Below are 12,031 nucleotides of genomic sequence, written 5' to 3'. Positions count from 1 at the left end.
GACATCCATGATTCTCTTTTATTAAGAGTATCTAAGTAAGGGCCGTGACTAATGTACGCTTCAAACATTTTTATTAACGCAAAAAAAAAGTATTCAGTACAGTACACGCTTCACTAGGCCGCAGAGTGGGTATGCCTGCCTAGTCTGAAACTATGGGCTCGGCTCAAATTGAAGTATTGTGCATAGAGTAAAATAAGCATAATGGGAGGGAGGAAAGGCGACAAAACTAACATGAAACACGCCTTGTCTCTCGGCGGCCCTGGTTACACAAAACTATGCTTCATGGTTCTTCAGTTAAAAATAAATAAATAAAAATAAATAAATAAATTGGACAGCTTCATTAGAACAGCGTATAGGATAGGGTTCGCCTAAACATTCCCATATTTTTTTTAATGAAAAATATTGTCCTGAAAATCATTGCTAGTGGAGAAAAATGTATGGGTCACAGAAATAAATTTGAAATAGAAAAAAATAATAATAAATTAATAACAGTTAAATGCAAAGAGAAATTCAAAGTATTGTAATGAATACTCACACCAGAAGTTCTAAATTTTTGAATGTAAAAATCGTAAGTAAATCACAGCTTGATCAAGAGATGCAGGTGGCATATTTAAAATAAAATGAAGTGGAATAGAGATCTAAGGTATCGCAGAAAATTACCACATCAGTTTAAAATGTTAAAAGTCCTTTTTCCGAGGCCGCAAACGCTTGTATTGCAAGAAAGCAAAAATATTAGGGGGGAAATTGAAAGTTTTACTATGGAAAATCTAAGCAAATAATCGTGTTTGGCGAAGGAAAATTGGAAGAAAATATTACCACAATATATTTATCAGTAATTAAAATTGACAATGAAGATAGAAGAGACGTAGCCAAACTAAAAGGAAGAATGGGAAACTCCAAACCCTTCTTTTTACATCCCCAAACCTGGCCTGGAAGTGAATTTTTAAAATTTAGGTTTTGGAAAAATCCCGGAAAAAGGTTCTCAAACCCCATCCTTTAGCCTAACATCATTAAAGATGGCCTACACCTGAGTATTTTGGACTGTAATTTTGAAAAACCATGAGAGTGCTCACAACGTAACCTCCGAGAAATGCCCTCTCAATTAATCATTCATCCTCATTCAAGATCGAATAAATTTCGTCTTTTGGACTTGAATTAAAAAAAAAAAATCCCTAAGTTGTCACGAAACTGTCGTCCTCCAAATATTACCGAAGATCCTCAAAAATTTCATTGTTAAGGCTTCAATTTAGAAAATTTTTCGGGGAAGAGATCTCCAAAACCCCTCTAACAGTATTAATAAATCATCTACGATTGCTTTAATTGAATTTCAATTTTGAAAATTTGCCAGAGGAGGACTCCAAATCTCTCCACCACCCATTAACATTAACAAAAATCTTCTAAAACTGCGGTTTCTACGGATCGAAATTTTTTTCGAGAGAATGCCTCTCTCTCTCTCTCTCTCTCTCGCCAACATCATCGAAAAATGTCTTAAATTTCGCTTTTAGTGCTTCAATTACGAAACATTTCTGGTCGTGAGCCTCTTCAAAACTCCCCCCCCCCCCCTTCATCGAAGGTTGGCTTAAATCACGTTTTTGGAGCTTTGATTTCAAGAAACTGGCGGTGCACTAAATTTTAACAAAAAAGTCTATAATCACGTTTTTAAGACTTCAAAATTTCAAAACATTTCGGTGAGGGGCGCATCTCTTTTTCCCTTAATATCAACATAGATCGTCTAAAACTGCATTTTTCGAACTACAATTTTCAAATTTTTCACGGGGGAGAACCCCCGGTCCCTCCTTTATGTGTTATAATCAGAAAAAAATTCACAATTGGGAATGCGTGCTTGAAGTTTGCATTTTGAAAAATTACAGAACGATGACCCCGAGTCTCTTTCTCCGTTAACATCACAATAGATCGTATAAAACTGTGTTTTTCAAATAACAATCTTGAAAATTCCCGAGGGTGAGCCCCCGGGCCCCCTCTTCTGTACATAATTAAATATAACGTACGGTTGTGTTGGGAACTTAAATTTGGAAAAATTATCGGGTGAGACTATCCTGGATCTCCTCTCCCCTTCCTCCCAAACTTAAAATATAGTTTAAAACTGCGTTTTTATGTCTTCAAATTGCGAAATAATGCAAGAAGTTAGCCCTCCGACATTCCCTAATTCTGACTGAATATTATCCTTACGATTATTTATATTGCTATAATACTAAGGTCTAGTAATATGACTATCCCTGCTAAACCAGAAGCCAAATCTTCTCTCTCTCCGCATATTCGAACATGCGTTTGAAAAAATTAAGGGGCCGCCAAAACGTACCCCCACCCCTCCCCCACAGTTTTTTGAAATAGTGACGGCCCTGGTATACTCTTTAAAAAATTTAATGACAGTGTCTCTTTTTCAATGAAAGGAGCATCACAGACGGCATGGAGTATGTGTCCGTTTCAAAGCTATATCAGACGATTAGATTTCTTTTCAATATCTTACAAATTTTCTGGAAGTAGCACAATTCTGCATGATAAATACGTGTGACAGTGATAAGAGGGAGGTCAAAAATGTTTTATTGTTTGTAAAAACTCTGACCAGTATGCTTTAGCCTTGCATTGATTCATGTGCACCTTGACAATCGTTAAGAACTAGTTTTGAAGTCCCTCCAATCGACAATTAATATATTTTCTTCATTAACTAGCTTAAGCTTATGAAGAATTTTTCATTTCACTTTACTCCCATCTTTTCTACCATTTTTAAACTGATTGTTTCAATTAATCATTAGATGATTTTTATTAACTTTAAGTGATGTTGGTTTTCGCTGATGGAAGTAGAACAGTCTGTTCTTAAGGTGTTTAAATTATTTTTCGTGAATCATATTTACTTTCTTCCATATCTGATATGTATAGAAGGATATTTGATTCGTTAAAATTCTCGAGTTCCGATTTTCGATGCGTGCAGAATAGCTGAATCCATTTTTGAGGATTTCCGAATAATATCTGTCATGGTGTGTGTGATCCATCTTTTTTGGCTTTGCGACTTCAATTTTGGAAAACTTCCAGGAGAGCGCACCCACTGTAACGCCAGAATGACACCCTCTTTATCATCAAGAGTCATCTAAAACTGCGTTTCTAGTAATGCAATTTTGAAAAATTTATAGGAGAGAGCCCCTGATTCCCCCCTCCTTCCTTAACACGATCAAAGACAAGCCTAGAATTGCGTTTTTGGAGTATCAATTTCAAAAAATTGCTGAGGGGAGGGCACCGAAATTCACCTTCCACTAACATTATCAAGATATATCGAAACTGCGTTTCTAAAGCTACAAGTTCGGAAATTTAAGTGGAGCGCCCCTCTCCCTCCTCCCCACTCTCGTCAACATTTAAAAGTCGTCTTGAATTTGGTTTTTAGGGCTTCAATATCGAGAAAATTCTGGGAGAGCTTCCGAAAACTCTTTTTCTTAACGTCACAAAAATCGGCTACAATTGCGATTTTAGAACTTCAATATCAGAAAAGGCTTGTCCCCCAACCATAGATAGCGTTTTTGAGACTTTAATTTTGAAAATTTTCCAGGGGCGAACCCTAGGATCTCGTCTTTCCTTAACATTACCACAGATAGTCTAAAATTGCGTTTTTAGCACTATAATTTTGAAAACAAAGGAAAGCCCTCCTTAACACAAGGGTAGATTATTTACAACTGCGATTTTAAAGTTTCAATATTGAAAAATTACCGGGAAGGGGCCACCAAACCTTTTATTCCCCTAACATCACCAGAGAGCGTGTAAAACTGTGGTTTTAAAATTACAATTTCGAAAATTTTCAGGCGGAGAAACTCCCCGGACCCCCTATCTAAGTGACAATAAATTTCCGTTTCACGGTTCATATTGTATTTATCTAGTAATGAATCCATCCCAAGCCAGAAAGTTGTCCCTGTAATTATTCATACGTTTTAAAAATATAAATAAATTAAAAAAAATAAGGTGTAGCAAAATTCAGGGGTACCCAAAACTTGTTTACTCAAGGTTCACGTTTTAAAATTAGGGAAGGCAAGGCTGTTCAACAATCCAACAACATTTCAGTTCAAATGGTATTTGTTAGGGCTACCCCCAGCCTCCCCCCCCCCCCCCGAATTTAACTAGAAATTAAACACTAAAAACTTATGTTTTAACCCAATTCGAAAGCGATGATTTTTTGGGGGGGGGGGATTTGCGCCATTGAGCTTGGGGGGGATGGGCACCCCTGATAACTCCCTTTACTTTGTATTAAAAAGTAAAACAACAAAGGTCCTCTTTTTTTTTCAAAAACATCAGCCAATTCCATCAGCTTTTCGATGTTTTTTAAGGCCGATGGGCCGATGTTTCCTGCAAGATAGCATCGGCCGCCGATACCGATGGTTAAATTGTTGAACCATCGGCGCCGATGCATCGAGTCCTAACCTTTACATTTCTTTGCCTGTTGGAATTGACATGCACTCTGCCAAAGGTATTTATTTCTTATGAAAACATGTGTTTTCGATCAATAAACAAAATAATATTACATATGATTTAGTAAAGATTTCACAGATTCATTCTACTAGTTGTGGAACATCTATCAGCTAATACTTTTCAAATTCTGCTGACAGTTAAAACCTTTTTCTGACACTGCATCAATAAACCCTTTTAGCTCATCGTGGCCATTCTATTGGCCACTGCTTTGTGAGCTGCTGGGAAGCAAACTTGAATACAGTGCATAATTTTGAAATTGTGCTGAACTGTTTTTTTTACCTATCTATCTAATGCCATGCATTTTTATTAGGACAGTTTTCCCTTCCATGGGACAAACGGCAACCTTATGAGTTTGATATTCGTGTTCCTTTACTTGTCCGTGGTCCTGGTATTAAGCCTAAAACAAAAGTTAAGGTTTGTAGATTTGATTTTTTACACATTGCAAACTTCTTAGACAGTCTGATGATCATCCCACTCCCTTGAATTGTAGTTAATTGATTATTAGCCTTGTATATTTTTTTCTGAAACCATCTGTTATATATAGAACTGCACTTGAATATTTTCTTTTTTTTTTCATTTTAATGACTTAAATTTTTTAAACTCACCCAGCATTAAGAAAAATCATAATGTTTATGACATATTGCGATGCAGGGAGGTATACTTAAATATTTATCTAAAGCCTGCTTTGCATTCCATCTGCATTCTGTGTGTCTCTTTTCATTCATGGACTTGTCTTGAAGCATTTTGTTTTTAATGCAAAATGCTATTTGAAAAGAAGTTTGTTTTCCGTGTTTTTAAAATTGAATACAAATTTAAAAATTGGACACTTTATGTATTCTTAAATTGAAGCATTTATAATGCTTGAAATCCACCTTTTAAAAACAGTTTTCTTTAACCTTGCTAGAGTTCAGTTTTGTAATTTTTAAAATGTTTTTAAATTTTACAGTGCACTTTTTGAAAGTTATTGATCAATTGATATCCAATTTTAATCTTTCTCTACAAGTAGCTTTATATTTACTTGTTTACCGAAAGTTTTGTCTCAAATATAAATCTTCTTGTAACTTATAAGGTTTACATAGTATTAAGGTACACAGCTGCGCCTTTGTTTTTATTTAAAACTAGCCGCCTGCGGCGACCAGCCGGTCCGCTTTCTTACGCGATTCGCCTTTCTGTGCAAGCAGCCACCTACGGCGGCTGTTTGGCTAACTTGTCATTTAAATTTTTACTTCAAGTTTGCCGACTTCGGCGGCTGTTTAAATAAATTTGGCAGCAGTATTAATCAATATATCTCTATCTTTTGTTGTGCCATTCACATTTTTACGCCAAGATTGCCGCCTTCGGCGGCTATCTACCTTTACAATCTATCTCTAAATTTTCTTATCCATCTCTATTTATTTTAACCTCCCCGCCCATTTCCTGATAAAAACAAAGATCACTCAAAAAAACAAAAAACCACCTTTTTTTTATTTAAGTAGAGCAAAAAAAAAAAAAAAATCTTCAAAATTCCCCATAGTGTGCAAAAAGTAGCGTTTGAGTAAGAATAAAAAAATCTCTGTTATTATTGATTTAAATGTGCATAACTATGAAATGTAACGTAATATAGATGCAGCAAAACGTTGCAGCTTGGGGGGGGGGGGGGAACGGAAAAAGAAATAAATGCAATCCCTAAATAAAACAAAAAAAAGGAAAGAAAAAAAGCAAGCTCTGCCGGAAAACACGCGGTCATCACGTCATAAAATGTAGAAGTAAGCTGCATAGTAAAAACAAATGATAAACATTGTTTGCGATTAAGATTCCATCGTAAATACCGAATCGAAATACAAGTAGTGACGTCAAAGTAATAAAAGATTGAAGAACGCTGGACGTGGAAAGACATAATGTGTTCAGCATTAAAAAATTGTTTAAAAAAACTATTGCGTATTTTTAAGAACTTTTTTCTTTCGAAGAGGGCGAAATGGTTTTACTATTACCAACTTAAATTTTAGATATGGGGCTTTGATAATTCTCGCAGGATGATATTTAAAAAAAACAAAACCCAGGAAAAATGCAAATTAAAGGTATATTTAAAAATTCATTAAAAATACAAAAACTGCTCTATCTTCAATTTTTTTTTCATATTTAAAATTAAATCTCCTACCTTATAGTGCAAAAAATATTTGTGTGGTGCGATTGGTTCGGGTTCTGTGAGGTAAAAAGTGCAAAAAAACACATAAAACATTAAATAACTTTTTTTCTAATTAAAATATCGAAAATCGAAGCCCGAGGTGCACATCTTCAGCAAAAACTGCACCTGTATACCAAATTTCATCTTTCTAGGCCTTACTGTTTTCTCGGGATGCACGCCACACACACACACACACAAACATCTTATTTTATTATATGTATAGATACGTTAGTTATGTATGAGTTGTGAAAAAGATATATTTGAACTCAGTTGAAGCTCAAGCCAAATGAATGAACAAGAGAGATAGAGCTAATGCTATAAAAAGAAAAAAAAAAGACCATGGATAAAAAAGTATACTCGTTTAGAGAACATGCTGTTGATGGGGTTCACTGTACCAAAGGTTCTCAACTTTTCGTGCTTTGGGCTTTGAACTCTGATGTCAGCTCCAACTACCCTCCTTGCATTAGTTCACTATTTGTGTTCAATAAAAGAGTTTAACAAATATTTGAAACTAAAGCTGAACCTAATTATCAAAAAATATGTATAGATAATTTTGTAAACAAACTTAATATTTGTATACATAACTTTATTTTAAACATGTCTTATTGGTACACATGAAATCAAAGAACTAAATAGAAATAAGTTTCAGTTAGGTGAGATTGGCATGCTGCACCATGTACTTTTATAGCATGAATAGGAAGATTGCCATTTTCTGTTGACAAACGTTTGAATACTAAGTTGTAACTTCTGAAAAAGTGCTCTTTAGATCACTTTTAATGTCCATCTTAAATCGATATTTTGACTCAATGCCTGCTAATGCTGCAAATGCAGATGCACTGGGATATGTTGATAAAAACTTTAAAAACAGATGGCAATGCCGAAAACATTTCCACGTGACCTCAAAATATTGTAAATTATAGTTTTACTGTTTATTTTTGGAATATTAACGCTTTTCTTGAATTTCTTCTACAAGAGGTTTTACTCTACCTTATTTTTTTCTTGTTTGAGATATCATGGTTTGAGTTTGCTAATCATTACATGATAAAATATTTTGTTTTTTTGGTAGTAAATATTTACTTAATGTGCAAAATAGACTACTTGATAATTTATTGTTTGAGTGAGCACTAATTATTCTTTTTTGTGTCTTTTATATAGGAATCAGTTTTAAATATTGATATAGCTCCTACAATTTTGGCCTTAGCAAATTTAACATCCAATGAAAACTTTGACGGTAAATCGCTTCTGCCGCTGTTATTTGGTTCTGATACAAGTAGCAGAACAGAATTCATCATTGAACATCAAGGTGAATCAAGCTCTAGACCAATTCCTGGATGCCCTCAGTATCAACCTCAGGAAGTTGACGTAATAAATATATATATCATGCTTTCATGATATATATATTTATTACATATTTATCCATATTTATTAGTATACATTTAAATGAATCATTGTTTTTCTAATTCTCTAACTAATAGGTTTCATTATAGACATGTGAAGTTGACTGCATCTGTGAAGATTCACGAAATAACACTTACATATGCCTAAGGGAATTATCTGTTGAAAGGAATTTTGTCACATGCTATTTTAAAGATGATGAAGTGAGTGAAAATGTTCTGGCATTTATAATTTGAAATTTATATGAAACTTTTAATTTGAAATGTACTTATAGTTGAACAGGGTTCCCATGGGTTTTTGAAAGTGCTTTAAAATGCTTTATTTCAGTGACCTGTCACAAAGAGCCCTTTAAACTGCTTAATTTTGAACAAAAATTTGAAATTATTTTGACAAAGTGGTTTTTTTTAAATTAAGGATTTAAAAAAATGAAAAATTACATTTGCTTTCCTTTTTTTTTTTTTTTTTTTCGCATTGTCTCTGTATCTCTTTTTGATTGAAATGCTGCGCAAAATCACAAAATGCTTCTACAAATCACCTTTAATTTTTCTTAAATTGTTTGTTTCAGGTTAGTAATCCTGCATTAGGCTTAAATTTTGCATTGATGCTCTTAATATGCTTTTACACTGTAGTCCTAATTTTTGTATATCATTCTATTAAACTTTATTATTATTATTTATTTATTTATTATTATTATTGTAAAGAAAAATTTTATTGTTTATCAAAAATCCTAAGAAAATACCCTAGTTGGAAGAAAAAAAAGGTGCTTTCAAGTGTTTTTTTTTTTTTTTTTGTTTGTTTGTTTTTTAAATTTTGGAGTGGGAACCCTTTAAGTGCTTTTTTGCTTTTATTTTAGTTAGTTTTTAATACTACATAAAATCTCCATTGTATATTATTTTATGTTTGCAACTTATTTTTCTTGCTTCAGCTTTAGTATCTTTTCATTCATCTATACATTAACATTCATTTTAAACTACACATGTTAATAAATTCATATTATTCTATTTCAAGTCGTTGAAGAAGAAAAGGAACAAAAGTCATTTTTTTTAATTATTTTTTAAATATTTCTGTCTGTAGTCGAATCTTTTCCATGATTGGAAATCAAAGATTATCATTATTGTTTTTCAGCTCAAAATCACAGATGAGGCTCATTAAATGTGACCTAGGCATGACTCTACTTCGAGTCATTTAATGACCCTCCACACAAATCCTTTTGTTTTTTATTTTTGCCAAGAAAGGCAGTATTCATTTCCTTTCAATAACTTGTCATTGGACAACCGATTATTTGCTCCTTGTGAAGAACAGAATATTTGCTTTCAATATCTTTCACAGTAAAAGTAATTTAAAACAAGTGAAAAATGTAGCAATTTCCTTTTATTTTAAAAATTGTTGTTTTTAGGCATTTATCTGTTACATTGAAAGAAGCAAAAAATATGCAAATGCATATACACATATATATTTGCATATAATCCAGGTTGTAGTTATAATGATATACCTAACTTGTAGCATCATAGACAGATTTTCAATGTGATCTATTTTTAGCTGTAGGCATTGTTTACATGTAGCAGAAAGAAATGTTGTAAAATGCATTCAAATCATCTTTTTGATGCATACATTTGACTCAATTTTAACAGTATTCATTCTACAAAACCTGTTAAGAGCTTTTTTTTTTTTTTTCAAAATTGACTCCTGGCAAAATTGTTTACTCATGAAGGTTTTAAAGAAGTCACTTCATATTATGTAATTTTTTTTCTAGGTTATAGAAATCCATCAATCAAAATTTTTCCAAAAAATCATTTATAAATTTTATCAGCTGATATAATTTTTCAAATGCTAAAAAAAGATTTTTGCTGAGAAATGCTGTCAAATATTTTTTATCAACTACATTCATTTAAGTTAATATTATGTTAAATTAAAATATGTAAAAATGTTCAACGACCTTAGTTTCTTCTTGTAATAAAAAATTTCCATCGGGGAAGGGAGATGCTCCCACCAACAGTTTTGCTTCCCCCCACTTTTTGTTTACCCTTTTCAACCACTCTTCTAAAACAATTGTATCTTAACCTAAAAGTCATATACTTGCCCTTTTTCACTATGTGAAGTTTTGACTTACGCTAGGGGTCTTGGAATATGTCTATTGCCTAAGTCAAAGCTCCACTGTAGGTAAACGGACACAACTCTGGCCTTATTTAGTCTAAATATTTTGGTGAGCCTCATTTATAGTTGCATTTTTTCCATTTCAGAATTTTGTTGAAGCATACAATTTGACAGAAGACCCATATCAGATGAAGAATTTGTACTGTTCTCAAGAGAATTCACCGTTTTTCTACCCAAAGCTCAAGAACTGAGGAAGATTAGTTTTTTTTTCTTTTTCATTTTTTTGATTTAATTTTATTCACTTTTTTTTTCAGGCTTTTTTTTTTTTTTTTTTTTTTGATAAAAACATAGTTGTATTGTTTGAAAATTGATTTTGTTTTAAATTTTCTCCAGTTTTTGGTTTATTTTGTTAAAATTTTTGTGATTATTTTGTTTTTTTGTTAAATGAATCAAAACTTTCATCTGCATTTTCTACCAGTTCATTTTTCTGATCTTAAAGAGGAGTACTTTATTCTGTTCAACAATCTTTTCTTCTTGTACAAATTCCAACAATATTTCAGTTAATTCTTTCTAGATCTTACTTTGATTCTAATACTTAATTTTCTAACAGGAAGAACAGCTTATAATACTTACCTAAGGTTGTCAATTTTTTATTGTAAGGTCTTCTCTTGTGATTCTTGGAACTTAGACTTCCTTTGCAATCACTGCAATAACTAGTTTCAATTTGATGCCCAGGGATCGAAGATTATAAGTTATTTAGCAGACTCATGAAACTAGTGACAATATCCTATGCACAAGAGCTGAAAACTATAAGTGTTTTTCCTGAATCACAAAAAGTGTTAGGTACTTAAACAGGAAAATTTTAACTCAAATTGTTTGAGGAGGTTGTCCTCAAAACTCTGTGCCATTCACTTCATATTCTGAAGTCTGTAACACCTCTAACTTCCTCCCTCTGGCTGAAAACAAAAGCATGCTTGTTTTCAACATTATAACTCTGTTAAAATTACCTAAATAGCAATATAAGAATTGTAGGTGCATATTTCAGGGTTGCAAGGACCTCCTTTTTCTTTTCAGAAAGAAAGAAGCTTATAACTAATAAGATATTGAACTAAAGCTACATGTACCTCTGCAAATATTATAAGAAGAACTGTATCATAAAATAAGTAATGCATGCATTGTACTCAAGCTTTTATATGCGTTTCATAAAAAAATCTTATTTACATTTTTGATGCAAACATTTTATTGATTTTCCATATCTTGCAATCCTTTCAAATATTTAAGAGAACCTCATTTGAACGATTCATAAAATTTAAAAACTTTTAAACAAAATTTGCAGATACATTTATCAATTTAGCTGTAAACTAATTTTGAACAAGTTCAATCGAAATAAATTTTAACAATACCAAATTTGTTCAACATTGTCTTTTACAATACAGCTCTGCTGGACTGCATATTTTAATAATTCAGTTCCACATGTTGTTGTGCAGAATGCTACTTGTGCTGTTTCAAATTTATAAATTAAATTACTATTAGTTGAAAGAGTAGAAGTTTGCTTTTTGAGTATATTTGAGAACTTGATCAAATCAAACTTTTATAACATTAATTTATTTCACTGTTTAGTATTTATGTATTTGAGAAATATATATATAATAAACCTTGAGTGCATTTTAAATCACCATTAATTTATTTCACTGTTTAGTACTTATGTATTTGAGAAATATATATATAATAAATCTTGAGTGCATTTTAAATCACAGTATGAATTTCTTTGACTTTGTATTTTGTTCAGTCTATTGTGAAGTAGTGAAATGTATATTTGTAATCATGTCGAAAAAGTTTATTGTTTCAAATGTTTTGTAAATATGATAAGTTAAACTAAATAAAATACTTTGTTAAGAAAACATAACT

The 12,031-nt window shown here is 32.2% G+C and overlaps 1 protein-coding gene across 1 annotated transcript in view; it reads left to right on the top strand.

The window, feature by feature from the left end:
- The window catches only part of LOC129220926 (N-acetylglucosamine-6-sulfatase-like), a 43,278-nt gene extending 31,254 nt beyond the window's left edge, over window positions 1-12,024 (top strand). Inside the window, exons 9-12 of the mRNA XM_054855361.1 lie at window positions 4,781-4,884; window positions 7,790-7,996; window positions 8,122-8,232; window positions 10,270-12,024. Coding sequence (XP_054711336.1) covers window positions 4,781-4,884; window positions 7,790-7,996; window positions 8,122-8,232; window positions 10,270-10,374 — 527 coding nt within the window. The 3' untranslated portion in view covers window positions 10,375-12,024. The remainder of the gene's footprint in view (window positions 1-4,780; window positions 4,885-7,789; window positions 7,997-8,121; window positions 8,233-10,269) is intronic.
- The last annotated feature ends 7 nt before the right edge of the window (window positions 12,025-12,031 follow it).

The sequence above is a fragment of the Uloborus diversus genome, chromosome 4 (assembly GCF_026930045.1).
Source record: "Uloborus diversus isolate 005 chromosome 4, Udiv.v.3.1, whole genome shotgun sequence".
NCBI lineage: Eukaryota > Metazoa > Arthropoda > Arachnida > Araneae > Uloboridae > Uloborus > Uloborus diversus.
This window is presented reverse-complemented; position numbering and strand designations above follow the sequence as displayed.